We start from the raw sequence: 19,237 nt of genomic DNA on the forward strand, positions 1-19,237 counted from the left end.
CCAATATTAACTGGGATAGACAAAGTGTGAAAGGCTTAGAGGAGTGGAATTCTTAAAATGTATCCAGGAGAGCTTTTTAAGCCAGCATGCAGAAAGTCCAACAAGAGAGGGGTGCTAGACTTAGTTTTAGGGAACAAAGCCGGGCAAGTGATCGAAGTGTCAGTGGGGGAGCATTTCCATGGTGGTGACCACAACTCAGTAAAATTTAAGGTAGTTATGGAAAAGGACAAAGATGGGCCAGAAATAAAGGTTCTGAATTGCGGGAAGGCCAATTTTAATATGATAAGACAGGGCCAAAGTGGACAGGGAGCAGCTACTTATAGGAAAATCTACATCAGACCAGTGGGAGTCATTCAAAAAGGAAACAGTGAGAGTGCAGGGCCAACATGTTCCCATAAAGGTGATGGGTGGGACCAACAAGTCCAGAGAACCCTGGATGTCAAGGAATGTACAAGATTGGATAAAGGAAAAAGGGAAGTTTATGGCAGATACCGAGGGCTCAAAACAGCAGAAGTTCTAGGAGCATAGAAAGTGCAGGGGGTTACTTAAAAAAGAAATTAGGAGAGCGAAGAGGGGGCAGGAAAAAACACTGGCGGGTAAAATAAAGGAAAATCCAAAGGTGTTTTATAAGTATATTAGGGGCAAGAGGATAACCAGGGAAAGAGTAGGGCCCATTAGGGTCCAAAATGGCAATCTGTGTGAGGAGCTAGAAGACGTAGGTGTGGTTTTAAATGAGTACTTTGCATCTGTATTCACTATAGAGAAGGATTATGTAGGTATAGAAATCAGGGAGGGGGACTGTGATATACTTGAACAAATTAGCATTGAGAGGGAGGAGGTATTAGCAGTTTTAGCAGGCCTAAAAGTGGATAAATCTCCAGGCCCAGATGAGATGTATCCCAGACTGCTGTGGGAGGCAAGGGAGGATATTACAGGGGCTCTGACGTTAATTTTCAAATCCTCTCTGACCACAGGAGAGGTGCCAGAGGACTGGCGGACAGCTAATATGGTACCATTATTCAAGAAGGGTGGTAGGGATAAACCAGGGAGCTATAGGCTGGTGAGTCTAACATGAGTGGTAGGGAAACTTTTGGAAAAAATTCTGAAGGACAGAATTAATCTCCACTTGGAGAGGGAAGGATTAATCAAGAATAGTCAGCATAGCTTTGTCAGGGGGAAATCATATCTAACAAATTTGATTGAATTTTTTGAGGAGGTGACTAGGTGTGTAGATGAGGGTAGTGTAGTTGATGTAGTCTACATGGACTTCAGTAAGGCTTTTGACAAGGTCTCGCATGGCGACTGGTCAAGAATGTAACAGCCCATGGGATCCAGAGCAATTTGGCAAATTGGATCCAAAATTGGCCTAGTGGCAGGAGGCAGAGGGTGATGGTCGAAGGTTGTTTTTGTGACTGGAAGCCTGTGTCCAGTGGCGTACTGCAGGGTTTGGTGCTGAGTCCCTTACTGTTTGTAGTGTACATTAATGATCTAGACATGACATAGACTAGACAAGTTTGCAGATGACACGAAAATTGGTGGCGTGGTAAATAGCGAGGAAGAAAGCCTTAGATTACAGGACGATATAGACGGGTTGGTCAGGTGGGCAGAACAGTAGCAATTGAAATTTAATCCTGAAAAGTGTGAGGTGATGCTTTTTGGGAGGACTAACAAGGCAAGGGAGTACACGATGAATGGTAGACCCTAGGAAGTACAGAGGATCAGCGAGATCTTGGTGTGCATGTCCATAGATCCTTGAAGGCAGCAGGACAGGTAGAAAATGGTGGTTAAGAAGACATATGGGATACTTGCCTTTATTAGTTGAGGCAATGAATACAAGAGCAGGGAGGTTATGATGAAGCTGTGTAAAGCATTAGTTAGGCCACATCTGGCGTACTGTGTGCAGTTCTGGTTGCCACACTGTAGGAAGGATGTGATTGCACTGGAAAGGGTGCAGAGGAGATTCACTAGGCTGTTGCCTGTGCTGGACCGTTTCAGCTATGAAGAGAAACTAGATAGGCACGGGTTGTTTTCCTTAGAGCAGAGAAGGCTGAGGGGGGTGTACAAAATTATGAGGGACATAGATAGGGTAAATAGGAAGAAACTTTTACCCTTAGTGTTGATGTCAATAACCAGGAGGCATGGATTTAAGGCAAGGGGCAGGAGGTTTAGAGGGGATCTGCGGGAAAAAAATTTCACCCAGAGGGTGGGGATATCTGGAACTCACTACTGCCTGAAAGGGTGGTAGAGGCGGGAACCCTCATGACATTTAAGTAGTATTTAGATGAACACTTGAAACGCCATAGCATACAAGGCTACGAGCCAAGTGCTGGAAAATGGGATTAGAGTAGATAGAGGCTTGATGGCCAGCGTGGGCATAATGGGCTGACAGGCCTCCTTGGGTGCTGTAAAACTCTGTGACTCTAATTACTGTTGCATCTTCCGAAACCTTTGATGTAGTAAACAGTAATGAGGATTGATCTCCGATAGTCTGATATTTGTCACTCTAAATTTTAAAAAGTGAAACTCATTTCCAAAATAGAGATTGTGCTCAAAGTGAGACATAACTGCATGTGACAGTAATTATTCATGGACTGACAAAAGGAAAACCTTCATTTTTTTAATTCCCCATAAACCAAAGCATGGAATTGCCCTTTAAAGACTAGATTCCAATGGAATTTTAAACACATACACATGACCAAGGGTCTACAACAAAATCAGCTTCAACTAAATACTTAGAAGTACAACTGAGTAGGGGTGATTGCAAATTCAGACTGACAACAATCATGCACTTGGCTCCTTTGAGAAGGTCAGACAGGGATCTGAAGGGTGATGTGGAAACGTCGAGACTGAGACACTTTTCCCAGTTATTGGTGGATTGGAGGAGGAAATAAAGGCTTCAGATTTAATCTGGGTGAGAAGGAGGTTAAGTGCTTATTCCCTCTCTTCTTAATTAAAGTTAAATATACAGAACCAAAGAATAATCACTGAATAAATAGGGTTAGATCTTCACCTTTACTATCTGAACTGGTTGGAGGAAGGGAGTGGGGTGGAACAAGTCCTTAATATGTTTATTGTCTCTTATATTTTAAAAAAATGAGTCTGTAAATGATACACCCTCCTTCCCACACAACAGGTGGGATCTCCATTCTGGGATTGGGAACCTGAAGTCAGGGACAGTTTCAGGCTCTGACCCTGCATGTTCCTGACACGACCATCTCAATTTTTAGTGTCAGCCAATTAATGGTTAAGGATTGTGCTTGCCATCCAATCAGGGATGGCGGGCAAGTCCCGAGGCTGAAGGACCAATAGGGGCCTCTCCAGCAGTGACATATCAGCGGCTCCACCCGCCAAGGCGAGAGCTGCCATTTTGTGATGGAGGGAGAGAGAGAGGGTGCTTCAACATGGATATATCTTCTGATGAAAAAGTCAGTTTTAAAAAAATTTTAAATGGCCTTCCTTCTCACATCTCAATTTCCCTTGTCCTCACTTATCACCCCACCAGCCTCCGCATTCAAAGGATTATCCTCCGCCATTTCCGCCAACTCCAGCACGATGCCACCACCAAACACATCTTCCCTTCACCCCCCCTGACGGCATTCCGTAGGGATCGTTCCCTCCGGGACACCCTGGTCCACTCCTCCATCACCCCCTACTCCTCAACCCCCACCTATGGCACCTCCCCATGCCCACGCAGAAGATGCAACACCTGCCCCTTCACTTCCTCTCTCCTCACCGTTCAAGGGCCCAAACACTCCTTTCAAGTGAAGCAGCATTTCACTTGCATTTCCCCTAACTTAGTCTACTGCATTCGTTGCTCCCAATGCGGTCTCCTCTACATTGGAGAGACCAAACGCAAACTGGGCGACCGCTTTGCAGAACACCTGCGGTCTGTCCGCAAGAAAGACCCAAACCTCCCTGTCGCTTGCCATTTTAACACTCCACCCTGTTCTCTTGCCCACATGTCTGTCCTTGGCTTGCTGCATTGTTCCAGTGAAGCCCAACGCAAACTGGAGGAACAGCACCTCATCTTCCTACTAGGCACTTTACAGCCTTCCGGGCTGAATATTGAATTCAACAACTTTAGATCTTAAACTCCGCCTCCCCCCATCCCCACCCCGTTTCTCCCCCCTCCCCTTTTTCTTCAATAATTTATATAGATTCTTCTTTTCCCACCTATTTCCATTATTTTTAAATCTAAAACTAAAACTTTGTTAGTCTTTCCACCCCACCCCCACTAGAGCTGTACCTTGAGTGTCCTGTCTTCCATTCTTAATTAGCACTTTTCTTAGACAATATCACCACCTTCAACACCTCTTTGATCCTTTTGTCTGTGACATCTTTTGATTATCTGCTCCTATCACTGCTTGCTTATCTCCACAATCACCACACCCTCAACTTCTCTCTCCCCCCCCCCCCCCCACCTTAAACCAGCTTATATTTCACCTTTCTCCTAACTATGCTTCAGTTCTGCCGAAGGGTCGTGAAGACTCGAAACGTTAACTGATTTCTTCTCCACCGATGCTGCCAGACCTGCTGAGTTTTTCCAGGTAATTCTGTTTTTGTTCTCAATTTCCAGTCGCCTTACAAACTCTTCTGATTTAGAAGCCATTTTTAAATTTTTTGCAAAACCGTTAAAGGAGAGCTGAGAGGCAGACTCTGCACGTGCTGTGACACTGGGCACCAGTGTGCTGCAGTGAGGGCAGGGAACAAGGGTAGAACGGGTGCCAGCTTGTAAGAGGGCTGAGGGGAGTGCTTCAGTGGGACAGTGTACAGAAGAAGGCTGGTGGGTATGCACAATGAAATGCTCGGTGCAGGCACTGTCAAGGAGAATGGAGGAGTTGGACACCAACTTAGCATTGGGCGCTGCACAGAGCTTGAAATCCATCCTTTCCATTGTGGAAGTGATGGCCAACGCCTGCAGCACAGTTATGGACTCAATCAGGATGTGGGGTCTGGTGGCCAATATCTTAGCTTCCATTGTAGCACAAGCAAGAGGCCCTATGCAATGTCTAGGTACAGCAGTAGGAGCTTGATCAATACGCTCATGTGCAAGCTCAGACTGCTGCCATCATAGCAGTGGACACCAGTATTCAAAGGGGCTTGCAAGGTATCACAGTAGTCTTGCAATCTGTTCCGTAACATGTTACAGGGATTGCTGAGGCGCTGCCACAGGGGAGCGACAGTGGCATGGTGAAATCATAAACCTGTCCTCTTTCAGGAGTGCAGCATTTATCCCCTTCCAGCACTGCCAATCCACTCTTACCATTGTTGCTGTTTGTCAGCCAGCTGCCTCTAGGCCCAGAGCAGCTTGAGGGTGTGCTACAAGTATATCTGCAACCTTCCTTGCTGAAAGTCAGCAGTCTTCCACTAGTCATGCTGCAGCCACTGGGGTAGCACTGTGTTGGAGCACAAGGACAGGCAAAGGGGATGAACAAAGGTGATTAGTTGACCTTTGTACACAGTATGGCATGTTTTGAGTTATAAACTTGTTTTTAAATGTTTGTTTTGTGGTGGCTTTTATTTTAGCATTGTGAACGCTGTGATGGCCAGTCAGGAAGGGATGGTAAGATGTAGGACTATAAGTGAATGGGAATTGGGGTTGTATTTACTGGTATGGCAGTTAGATACATTGATCACTTCAGCCTGACCAGAAAGGGGTGTTTTGGTTGCCTGCTTCCTGCCTTGGTGACAAGGACCATGCCCTTATGATGGTGAGGTTGTGCAGCATGTAGCAGACCACCATCAATATTGACAAACTTTCTAATGAACTCAGCAGGGCTCCTCCAGAATTGTCCAGGCAATGGAAGTGTATTTTCAGCACACCAGTAGACTGCTCCATCACATTTCATGGCACAAAGCTTTCATTTTATTCACATGCTTGTATGTGTCATGAACTATATCATCAGGGAATAGCCCTTGTCACCCAGTAGGCACTCTCTGATTTGTCTTGGTGGCCCAAATGAAGATGACATAGCAAACTGCCATAGGCGTATGGGGAGGCAATGGCGTACTGGTATTGTCGCTGGACTACTAATCCAGAGACCCAGGGTAATGCTCTGGGGATCCGGGTTTAATAAACTGAATTCAATAAAAATCTGAAATTGAAAGTCTAATGATGACAATGAAACCATTGTTGATTGTTGGAAAAAACCCATCTGGTTCACTAATGTCCTTACCTGGTCTGGCCTACATGTGACAACAATGTGGTTGACTCTTAAATGGCCTAGCAAGCCACTCAGTTGTATCAAACTGCTACAAAGTCTCAATAAAGGAATGAAACTGGACGGATCACCCAGCGTCAACCTAGGCACCGGAAACGACAATGGTAAACTCAGCCCTGTTGACCCTGCAAAGTCCTCCGTACGAACATCTTGGGTCTAGTGCCAAAATTGGGAGAGCTGTCTCACTGGTCAAGCAACAGCCTGGCATAGTCATCCTCACGGAATCATATCTTACAGATAATGTCAAACGCCACCATCACCAGCCCTGGGTATGTCCTGTCCCACCGGCAGGACAGGCCCAGCAGAGGTGGCGGCATAGCGGTGTACAGTTGGGAGGGAGTTGCCCTGCGAGTCCTCAACACCAACTCCGGATCCCATGAAGTCTCATGGCATCAGGTCAAACATGGGCAAGGAAACCTTCTGTGGTTACCACATACCACCCTCCCTCAGCTGATGAATCAGAGCTCCTCCATGTTGGACACCAATTGGAGGAAGCACCAAGGGTGGCAAGGGCGCAGAACATACACTGGGTGGTGGACATCAATGCCCATCACCAAGAGTGGCTCAGTAGCACCACTACTGACCGAGCTGGCCAAGTCTTAAATGACATAGCTGTTAGACTGGGTCCGTGGCAGGTGGTGAGGGAACCAACAAGAGGGAAAAAACATACTTGATCTCATCCTCACCAACCTGCCTGCTGTAGATACATCTGCCAGTATTTGAAGGAGTGACCACCGCACAGTTATTGTGGAGAAAAAGTCTCATCTTCACATTGAGGATACCCTCTATCGTGTTATGTGGCACCACCACTGTGCTAATTGGGAAAGATTTCGAACAGATCTATCAAGTCAAGATTGGGCATCCATGAGGCGCTGTGGACCATCAGCAGCAGCAGAATTGTACTCAAACACAATCTATAACCTCATGGCCTGGCATATACCCGACCCTACCATTAACATCAAGCCAGGGGATCAACCCTGGTTCAATGAAGAGTGCAGGAGGGCATGCCAGGAACAGCACCTAAAAATGAGGTGTCAACCTGGTGCAGCTAGAATGCAGGACTACTTGCATACCAAACAGCATAAGCAGCAAGTGATGGACAGAGCTAAGCGGTTCCACAACCAACAGATCAGATCTAAGCTCTGCAGACCTGCTACATCCAGTCATGAATGGCGGTGGACAATTAAACAACTCATTGGAAGAGGAGGAGGCTCCATAAATATTCCCATCCTCAATGATGGGGGAGCCCAGCACATCAGTGCAAAAGATAAGGCTGAAGCATTTGCTACAATCTTCAGCCAGAAGTGCCGAGTGGATGGTCCATCTTGCCCTCCTCCGAGGTTCCCAGCATCACAGTTGCCAGTCTTCAGCCAATTTGATTCACTCTATGTGATATCAAGAAATGGCTGAAGGTACTGGATACTGCAAAGGCTATGGGCCCTGCCAATATTCCAGCAATAGTACTGAAGACTTGTGCTCCAGAACTTGCCACGCCCCTAGCCAAGCTGTTCCAGTACAGCTACAACATTGGCATCTATCCAGTGATGGAAAATTGCCGAGGTATGTCCTGTGCACAAAAAGCAGGACAAATCCAACCCGACCAATTACTGCTCCATCACTCTACTCTTGATCATCAGTAAAGTAATGGAAAGGGTCATCAACATCAAGTACCAATTGCTCAGCAATAACCTGCTCACTGATGCCCAGTTTGGGTTCCACCAGGGCCAGTCAGCTCCTGACCTCATTACAGCCTTGGCTCTAACACGGACAAAAGAGCTGAACTCCCGAGATGAGGTGAGAGCGACTGCCCTTGACATCAAGGCCACATTTGACCGAGTGTGGCATCAAGGAGCCCTAGCAAAACTGGAGTCAATGGGAATCAGGGGGAAACTTTCCACTGGTTGGAGTCATACCTAGCAGAAAGGAAGATGGTTGTGGTTGTTGGAGGTCAGTTATCCCAGCTCCAGGACATCACTACAAGAGTTCCTCAACTGTCCACAGCGCCTCATGGATGCCCAACTGTCTTCAGCTGTTTCATCAATGACCTTCCTTCCATCATAAGGTCAGAAGTGGGGATGTTCGCTGATGATTGCACAATGCTCAGCAGCATTGGCGACTCCTCAGATACTGAGGCAGTCCGTGTCCAAATGTAGCAAGACCTAGGCAATATCCAGGCTTGGGCTGACAACTGGCAGGTAACATATGCACCACACAAGTGCCAGCCAATGGGCATCTCCAACAAGAGAGAATCTAATCATCAACCCTTGACGTTCAATGGCATTACCATCACTGAAACCCCCACTATCAACATCCTGGGGGTTACCATTGACCAGAAATAGAACTGGACTAGCCATATAAATACTGTGGCTACAAGAACAGGTCAGAGCCTAAGAATCCTGTGATGAGTAACTCACCTCCTGACTCCCCAAAGCCTGTCCACCATCTACAAGGCACAAGTCAGGAGTGTGATGGAATACTCCCCACTTATCTGGATAAGTACAGCTCCCACAACACTCAAGAAGCTTGACACCATTCAGGACAAAACAGCCCACTTGATTGGCACCCCATCGACAAACATTCACTCCCTCCACCACCGACGCACAGTAGCAGCAGTGCAGAAACTCACCAATGCTGCTTAGACAGCACCTTCCAAACTCACAACCACTACCATCTGGAAGGACAAGGGCAGCAGAAAAATCCACCTGGAAGTTCCCCTCCATCATTCACCATCCTGACTTGGGAATATATCGCCATTTCTTCACTGTCGCTGGGTCAAAATCCTGGAACCCCCTTCCTAACAGCACTGTGGGTGTACCTACACCACATGGACTGCAGCGGTTCAAAAAGGCAGCTCACCACCACCTTCCCAAGGGCAACTAGTGACAGACAATGAATGCTGGCCCAGCCAGCGAAGCCCACATCCTGTGAATGAATAAAAAAAAAGAATGAGGACATCATGACTGTTGCCCAGTTACTGGCCATTTACCTGCCTCTGGTCACACACTAGCTGGGCATTTCAGGAGTGAAATCTCTTTCACTTCCGTTGCATGGTTGATGTGCAGCACCCACAGTGCATCATGCATACAGTCAATGACACCTGGCACCATGAGTGAGCCTGCAATCTTCAAAAAGCCACGTTCTCGCTCTGCCTGCTTCTCTCTGGCAAGAGGGAATGAAGTGTATTCTTCTCTCTTGGAATACAGGCCATTGGTGACCTTCATTAGGCAACAGTGGATGCAAACTAGGAAATGGTGCTAATATAGTCTTCCCCAGCTTAGAAAGAGTTAGATGCATAAAAACTCATTGCTACTGTCAGCTTCACAGTCATTGGCAATGCAATTGTTGTCCTGTCCTGAGGTGCAGTAGTGGCTGCAGTCGGTGTAGAACTCAATGTGGAGGTCTTTAATAAAGCACAGACATCTGGGACACTGTTCCTTGCTGCAATTCTGGTAGCAGAGTTGCTCCCTGAACACCGTGGGTGGATATGGCCTCCTTTGAGAGTGCTTCTACCCTCCCACTTCTTGAAGTCTGTCCTCCTTGCTGTTGCCTCTGCTCATTCTTCCTGTCATGCTGTTGGCCATGGCCAATGCATACTACTGCACCATATCTGACAGCAAGCATTCCTTGTAGTCAGGACAAAGTCCTTCAGCACCTGACACCACTCCCTGTAAACTTCAGCAATTTTAAACAAATCTGGAAACTGTGAAACATTCTATAATTGCAAAAAGAACCAGTAGAAATCAGCCAACAGCTTTTCTGGAAGTGGTTGATGATCCTTTTAAAATTAGTGGTGAGGATCCTTCCTATTGCTGAAAGCATGTTCAGCTGGGTATGTTTAGGAGATGGCATTAGCTGGAGCACTGATGCCAAAAATGACACTAGCATTAAAATCAGCATTGCACGTCAAGGTCTACCTATTCTGCACACTTGTGGCGGATGCTGCCTGCATGCTAACACCTTCACCAAAATGCCATCCAGCACCACGGATGCCATATCAGACGCATCTAGCTCTGAAAAACTGGGCAGAGTCTGTGCATACCTTTTTACAGCTTCCTTCACTCTGCTGTCATTCATTATCATGTATCCATGAGAGCATTCCATTTCCTAGCTCTACTTTGGTCTTTCTGAATGAAATTCTGAGGAGCTGATTTCAAACTGCCCAGGCTTTTGGCTGAAACTCTTTGCAGTCACCGGACAGAGGAGCCTGTCCTACCAGCAATCCTAACCAGCTATCTATCAAAGTCTTGGTTCTGAAAGGGCAGTGTGCCACCTCAGTGAATTATTCCACCCTTTTTATGTATAACTATCACTTAATTTCCTTCCAAAAAGTTTCAACGGCTGCCAAATGCAGTTAAATACTCCCAGTGGCTCAACATTGTGCTATCAACGTTACAGTCAAGGGAGGAGGAACCCTATCTCTTTCTTTAATTAAATAATCCTGGGGATGTGGGCATTGCTGTAATGGCTGGAATTTATTGCCCATCCCTCTTTGCAAGGAGTAAGTGGGGGCGGGTCTTTTTGAACCAGTCCGTGTGTTGATGTTGCTCCCACAATGTTGTTCGGTGCTTCCAATTAGGAGCTTTTTTTTTCTGTGGTGTCAGTCATTTTGAGCCCTGACTGAATATCAGTCAAAAAGAGATATTAATCTTTGCCGTCTGATTTGGAATCAGGTGAAGGACAATGTTCTAACACATTATATTATCCATTCCCCACAGACTATTACTATTTTACTGAGACTCAAGTCATGTACCCACAGGCAAAAATATCGTACCCCACTTCTCCACTCAGGTACAGAGACGTGCAGTAGAGGTTGACGAATTGTTATTCATAGTGAAAGGACTCATTCTAGCTCAACTGCGCATTTCTCATTTTGATACAAAATACTCCCACATTCCTCAAACAAGTAACTGTAAAGGAGTTAGCTATTGAATATTTTAATTACTGATCTATACTTTCAAAACACAGGTTACAGCGAAGGTGTTTGCCGTATCACTAAAAAAGGTACCAGAAACAATACATTTTTACTCATTTTTCTGAAGGCATGAGATTCAAACTATCAAATAAATGGCCTTTCTTTTTTGTTAAATTATACAACAGCAGAGCCTCAGGATGAAATGGGAATCACAGAAGCATTGCAGTGAAAAGCAGATAGAACAGAAAATGATAATGAAATCACAGTCAGATTTCTGGCCTTATTAATGGTTTCTATATATACCTCCAGGAAGAATATCAATGCTGTTACAGGGGAGAAAGGCTTATTGGAAAAATCTGAACCTTTCTAGAATTTTCCAATGGCATTCCTTTCAAATGTATAGAGCCAAGAGTGTACATATTTTGGAAATGGAAAGTGTGCTGACCTGTATCAAACCTGACTAAGTGAAGGGTTAAGCTAAATTCTACATCACACACTTCATTCAGTTTAGCCATGCAAGGTCCTGTCAATAAAAATAGGGCTGTCTGCTCCAAAGGCACATGTTATTGCTAAGTTTACTGATGGAACTTGACTGCTGGGATTTAATTTACATGCAAAATGAAAAAGAAAATGGCATCTGTAAAGTAACTGATTATCATAGGTATTAGACTTAAATAATGAGAAAGCTCCCATTCCCATGAAGGTCACACATCAAATGCCTCAAAAATATTGTCATTTTAAATTCAGCAGTGGAGGTATTTAGCTAAACTGCAATGCAAACCAGCTTGTGGGTGAAGCAAAGTTCTGGAGCCTTTTACCAAACTGCAAGCGCTCGCAAGCCAAGGTGAGAAAATGTAAGAACCAATCTGGCTACAGCAAGAAACCATTTTGGAGGAAACATCGCCATGAAAATGTCCCCAAGTAGGCATCAAATCGCGCATTATCTAAAATAAGAAAACTAATGTGTTAGGTTGCTGCACTGCAAGAAAAAGAAATTCCATGTAAAAGGCCCTTTTATGTTGCTGAGGCTCCGTGCCTCAGCGGACAAAGACTGAATCATGGAGATAACTACATGTTCAATAGGAAATCATACAGTATATTTTTGGACGTTTTTGGTACTTCCCTTCAAAAGATTAAATGGATGGAATTTTATGATGAGGTAGGCTTTTTGTGAGCTGTGGAAAGAATGTACTTGATTGCCAAATCACCATTTCACTTTCCATGCTTTTTAACTTTCCATGCTTTTTTAACATCTTCCATATCTGGATATCTATCCTGTCCCACCAACAAAATGTATTAGCATTTGTCAATATGGTTTTGTGCTGGCACTGGCAACTACTACTCATTGGAGCTTAGCTGCTTTAATGGTGAACATCCTTCAATTCAGATCTAGTTGTACAATCGTATTCACTCTTCTGAACTATTGAGTCATAATTGTTTCCATTTTGTCTTGCTCTCTTTCCTTCAGTTTTTCCCATCACCAATCTAGCCTTTGATGGACTCCAATCAGTTAATCGCTTAAGGTAAAGCTCGATGTAGCTGCTTCTTGATACGCAAACTAATATGTGTACAGTTTCAATCCAGAAACAATCTTTCTGGCCCAGCAATAATAGTACTTTGCCACAGTGTGTGAGTATAGATTGACTGGTTGTTTCATCAGGGGGACATTACTATCTGTTAAATCTATACTTCAGAAGCACTGGACAGAAGGAATATAGAATAAATCAGCAATAAATTAATTTTGGTTACCTTCCACTAACGACAAAGCAGGTAACGAGAAAGATCAAGAGGACAATCCCCCCGGCAACAGACACTGCCATGATGGTGGGTTGGTTTGGATCGCCAATAGCTAGCATGTCTGAAAAAGGAAGGAAAAGGAAGGATTGTACGGTGTGTTCTCTGAAATGAAAATTACAGACATAACAAAACAATATAAATACTACAAGATTGCAGACCTAGGTTGTTTTCCCAATTACTTATTACTTTGTGTGTTAAAATGCTGCAATGATCAGGTCAGTGCATCGATATTGACCATGTGTTGTGTACAAAATGCAAAAGACAACCTGAATTGTTCTACATGTTCCAATAGTACCAGAAAAGCTCCAAACACATAACTGATGATGGCACCACTATGACTCCTGCAATTGGTCTCTCTCTCTCGAAGTTCTCACAACCCTCTGGTCTCTGCTCTAAGTATACGGGCATAGTCTGCAAGCCCTGGCATGCTGATCTACTGCTTGATAACAAGGAATGCAGGTTGCTCATTAAGGATCTCTGGATAGTAATTGGGCTTTGAAAAATTCTTTGAGGTCTCTGGAAATGGTACTTATTATGTACAGAAAAGCTTTTCCTCCTTCCAAATAATTTGTTTCTTATTTGGAGAACAAAAATTACACTTAGATTTGGTGGTGGTGTAGTGGCATTATCACTAGCCTAGTAATCCAAAGACCCAGTGTTAATGCTCCGCAGACCCAGGTTCAAATCCCACCACAGCAGGTGGTGAAATGTGAATTCAGTAAAAAATAAATCTGGAATTAAAAGTCTAATGATGACCATGAAACCATTGTTGATTGTGCTAATGTTCTTCAGGGAAGGGAATCTGCCATCCTTACCTGGTCTGGCCAACATGTGACTCCAGACCCACAGCAATGTGGTTGACTTTTAAATGGCCTAGCAAGCCATTCAGTTCTCAAGGGCAATTAGGGATGGGCAATAAATGCTAGCCTAGCCAGCGATGTCCCCATCCCATAAATGAATTAACAAGAAGAAAATTTCCATGGGACCGATGAAGTTCAGTAGAGATTTCTTTTTTTGGCATTTCAGGGCTTCTAGCCTATTTAGTTGATTCAATGAACTCTCTGTAGAGTGCAGAAATGTGCACACACGTGCGTATATACACACAGGTGTATTCATATCTTGCAAGTCATAGGTCACTTTGTTAAACATTTTTACACTGACAGTGTGTGATTCGTTCTTTAGTGATCAAATTGAAGGTGGTTTTGGTCCAACAGAACTGGTCAGCGAAAGCTTTGAAAATGACTCAGGATTTATTGAATACTCATAAACCTCATTCTTTTTAATAGCTCTGTTATCTGTTATTAAAAAAAACACCCAGCCTTCAGGTGAATGGTGTTTTCACTACCCAAACAAATGATAGTTCCCTCTAGCTGAAAATAAAAAGGCAATAATCCACTCCAATGAATAATCATTATTCCTTTACTATCACCAGTCATGCAGTGTCTCAGAATGAACGTTTCAACATGGTCTCTGCTCTCGTAATTTTGACTCACAGGATACCTATTCAAGGACAGTGAGTTTAAGACACTCCCCTTCTCTGTTACTGGAAAGATACTTTTATGGCTGACTATAGTTGTGCATTACGAGCACAATTACTCATTAAAGAGCAGTATTCCTGGTGCTAAGCCTCAATAGGCTAGTCATATTAAACAGTTTCGGTGATGTAAAATGGTACTGCAATGTAATGCGGCTGTGAAGTCCTTCTAAGAGCTCTTAAAGCCAGAGGTATTTATCCATCTACAATATTGTCATTTTCACCTCTGCCCATCAAACTACTACTTGCTTCTGCCCAAAAATGTGTTCATTTGGGGTCTTTGAGTAAATATTTGCTCCATTATCTCTTAAAGTGGGCTGTTACTGACTGCAAGTGGTGCCAATGCCTACTTGAACTTACTCCTGTGTTATAATCCTCACAGTTCTCCAGTAATGAGGTTTGTTCCGAGCAGATTCTTCTGTGCTTACCTTCTTGACTGGTCTCCAGCTCAATTTCACCACCATAGGTCCCATGTCCTCCGCTGGTGTGAGCTCTGACCCGAAAAACGTATATTGTGCCCGGTTTCAGTCCATCAACTGTCATGCTGTTAGATTTGGTTTTTAAAACTGTGTAGTTTTGGTCCTTTTGATTCTGTTCCAATAAATACAAAGTGTGATTATAATTATTTTATAGTGACTGGATTCATTCTGCATTAAGTGTCAGTAGGTTATTAATTAATACTGGTATGGGGGACCCAATGTAGATATCAGAGAAAATTATCCCAGGTGACCTCCTCTCCATCATAAGGTCAGAAGTGGGGATGTTCACTGATGATTGCACAATGTTCAGCACCATTTGTGACTCCTCAGATACTGAAGCAGTCCATGTCCAAATGCAGCAAGACCTGGACAATATCCAGGCTTGGGCTGACAAGTGGTAAGTAATATTCGCACCACAGAAGTGCCAGGCAATGACCATATCCAACAAGAGAGAGAATCTAACCAGCTCCCCTTGACATTCAATGACATTACCATCACTGAATCCCCCACTATCAATATCCTGGGAGTTACCATTGACCAAAAACTGAACTGGACCAGCCATAGAAATCCTGTGGCTATAAGAGCAGGTCAGAGTCTGGGAATTCTGTGCAGAGTAACTAAGCTCCTAACTCCCCAAGCCTGTCCATCATCTACAAGGCACAAGTCAGGAGTCTAATTGGAATACTCCCCACTTGCTGGATGAGAGCAGCTCCAACAACACTCAAGAATCTTGACACCATCCAGGACAAAGCAGCCCACTGATTAGTGCTCCATCCATCACCTTCAACGTTCACCCCCTCCACCACCAATGCACAGTGGCAGCAGTGTGTACCATCTACAAGATGCAAAGCAGAAAATCCCCAAGGCTCATTCGACAGCACCTTCCAAACCCGTGACCTTTACCACCTAAAAAGACAAGGTAGCAGATGCATGGGAACACCACCACTACCTGTAAGTTTTCCCCCAGGCCATTCGCCATCCTGACTAAGAAATATATCGCTGTTCCTTCACTGTCACTGGGCCAAAATCCCGGAACTCCCTCCCTAATAGCACTGTGGGCGTACCTACACCACATGGACTCCAGCAGTTCAAGAAGGCAGCTCACCACTACCTTCTCAAGGGCAATTAGGGATGGGCAATAAATGCTGGCCTAGCCAGCGAATGCCCACGTCCCAATAAATATAAGAGGGGCAGTTGAAACACATCAGGGGTGAATTTTCACCATGGAGGCAGGAAACAGGTGCCTGGTTAGTTTTTGGGTCAGAAACTTGCCTCCAGGGGGGCTGGGGGTGTTTGGGGGGTTTGCGGGGGGGGGGGGGGGGGGGGGGGGATCCAGATTAAAGTTAAGATTTTCACTTGTTCAATTATGCACAGTGGGTGGGTTCTCAAAGCTGGAGAGCCAATCAAAGGCCTTGCAACTTCAGAAAAGGATCAGGCTACAGCACAAGCTAAATAAATGGGAGGGCACTTCAACAAGCCAGCACTGTATGGAGGGTAGAGGGGGAATCGGTCCACATAGTGATCTTTGGCTCTACCCACACTTAGGCAGGCAAGGAAGGACTGTAGGCTAGCCAGGAGCGCTGGTACCCGAACAGCCACTGGGTTCCTGTCTCCTGGCAGTTGATCTACCCACCACCGCCACCACACCCCCACCCAACCCCATCCCCCTCCTCCCTTGTATATCAGGAAACTGGAGGAAGTGGAAAATACTAATCAGGGGAAACGCATGTGGGTCTGTGGCGGGGGAAGATTTTCAGCAGTGTGACCTGCCATCAGCTGACAATGCAGCAAGTACTGGCAGGCTATAAAAGAGCCTCCTGGTCAAATAGGAAGACTCTGTATCACAGCCAAAACTTTCCTGCCCAACTCCATTGCTATTAACATAAAATTTGAGAGCACAAAGGTGGCATAGGTGTTTTTCAAAATTAAAGTTCAGTTGTAGATATTTTGCAGTACATTGGTTTCACCTTATTCATGTGTGCATCATCGTTATTTGTTGAGGCTAGTTTAGTCAGAGAACTTCACACCTCATGATTGGCACACATTGATGGCTACAGGGGAGTTAGGGACATTTCCTTTATTGTGGAAGAAACAAAGTTGTGTTTCTTGTTCACTCTTTATTGAATGTTCATATTAATGTCCAGTGTTGTACTCGCCACTCTGTGGGACATGGTTGAGCTTGCTGGCACAGCTGGCTCTTCCCTCTATCTAAAGGACATTGTCCAAGATCACTCTCAACCTGGGTAAATGAAATGTTGTAGGTGAACTCAAAGCCCAGTAAGGACTTTGCCAGCCAACACACTGAGATGGATACACATATGGACAGTACTGACACTGCCCTTTAGGCCTTTCATTTTCTTGACTGACTGACTTCCCATCACCCCAATCTCCACCACAGCCAGGATGCCAAGTCCTTCCCTTTGCTCCTCCATGACCCCAAACCCAACCTTTGTGCTCCCCTGAATCTCTCTTCCAATCCTCCATGCCCCCGACCCCACACCACTTCCCCATCTCATCATTGATTCATTTTTGCCAGTCCCGAGCCTCCATGCCAGCTGCCATTCTCCTGCTCCCTTCCCCTTTGCCATAGGGTTAAACAAGGAAAACCGCTGACCTTACACACACCTGGACAAAGCCAACTGGTGCACCCCACCTTTAAACAAACAAGAACTGGTGCCACAAGATTCTCATGTGCTGCTGCCTTTAGCCTGAAAGTGGGATATATTTTAAAGTTTTATACTAATGAAATTCATGGCATGCAAATGTATTACAAGTATCAAGTCACTACAGACTGGTGTAATGCTCAACGTGCTGCTGACTTTATCTCTGCATCTCAACCCGCGGATAGGAAATTGAGATTTCACATTGCGCCTGAGTCACCCCAAACGCCACATTTCCTGCTTTTGCAGGATCCATAAATTATACTCCCCCGCCCCCCCCCACCACCGTCCATGAATCTAATTGCCCGTCTGCCGTCTGTGGGGGTCGGTGCCCTTCCTGAACTTGCCTCCCCTAAAATGACCCGTGCTGGGAATAGGAACTGATGTGCCGGCATTTGCAGGGCCAGCCTGCCTCTGTTCTTACCTTTGAATGGCTTCAAAAATTCAGCCCTTTGCAGGTGAAGTTGGTCAGAGGCAGACATGCAAAACAGGCGGAAAACAAGTCCGCAGCCTGATTACTCCATGTCTGGTTTGAATTCGATAGAAATGGAAATTGGACAGGGTGCAAAGCATATTGTGGACTCATTATTAGCCCATGTCGCACTACCGCTGTCGACCAATTTCATGCCCATTGCACGCCATTCTACACATCCTCATCCTATTTGTATTTCTTCATAAAACTGGTGCTCTCCCTTAATCAAGAGAGTTCAAACACATTGCTCCTTGATTTTCACCAATAGATCAGTCATATCACACAGTTTAAAGTGATGTGAATGGATGTTTACCATTGCTAACCTGTTTGTGATTCCAGGTGACAGGATGGAGATCAGAGTCAAGAAAGCTTTTTTTTGTTAAAGACCAAAGAACAGCACTCTGTTAAATTTGCTTTTAGCACAGGGTTGCCAGCCTTTGTTGTGCAAGGGAATGTACTTGCAGAACAGCTGTAACAATTAGGCTATTGAGCATGCACACAGCAATTTGTGTCTTAACGTTTTTGATTTGTAACATCATGAAACATAACAGGCCATAACTCCCGAGCTCCCCAGCGTCAAATTGGGGGAGGAACCCAAAGATGCGCTAGGAAATCCCCATCGGAAGTTCCCAGCTAAGGGCTTGCACAGCAATTGCCCAGAAGTGCAAACTTCCTCTGGGCAATTGCCCTGCACCGGCAACCATCGAAAATGTGATTTAAATCACAAACTTTGGATGGTTCCAACTGTTACATAAATGGTTACCCAGAAAAAGTTAGAAAGATTAAAACCTCTTTGAACTTCTGGCTAACGATTGTACAGACACAGACGGACCCCACAACTGGACTCCCACTCCACGCCTCCCCCCCATCCCGCCACGGTATTCCCCAACCCATGAAATTCCCTTCCACCCCATGTGGGCCTGCACCCCTGCCCCCGACCCAACCCAACCGCATCTGACCCAACCCGACCCGACCTGAACCCACACCACCACCCCTGAGGTGTGAACCCCACCCCTCCGCACCAAGGTCTGAACCACACCTCCACTCCCCCAGCATCACCACCACCCAGAGGCCAAATATAACAACCCTCCCAACAAGATCCAACACCTCCACCCAACAACCAAGGTCTGGCCCCCTTCCCGAGGTCCATCTCCACCCCCGC

At 45.3% G+C, this 19,237-nt stretch overlaps 1 protein-coding gene across 2 annotated transcripts in view; it reads right to left on the bottom strand.

Annotated features, from left to right (window-relative positions):
• LOC144693693 (ephrin type-A receptor 3-like) overlaps positions 1 to 19,237 on the bottom strand; it is a 408,573-nt gene that overhangs the window by 118,645 nt on the left and 270,691 nt on the right. For both annotated transcript variants that reach the window (XM_078563602.1, XM_078563601.1), the window contains exons 7-8: positions 14,893 to 15,055; positions 12,883 to 12,991 (exon numbers count right to left, since the gene is read on the bottom strand). In XM_078563602.1, the coding sequence (XP_078419728.1) occupies positions 12,883 to 12,991; positions 14,893 to 15,055 (272 nt within the window). The remainder of the gene's footprint in view (positions 1 to 12,882; positions 12,992 to 14,892; positions 15,056 to 19,237) is intronic.

This window comes from Cetorhinus maximus, chromosome 19, assembly GCF_964194155.1.
Source record: "Cetorhinus maximus chromosome 19, sCetMax3.hap1.1, whole genome shotgun sequence".
Lineage (NCBI taxonomy): Eukaryota > Metazoa > Chordata > Chondrichthyes > Lamniformes > Cetorhinidae > Cetorhinus > Cetorhinus maximus.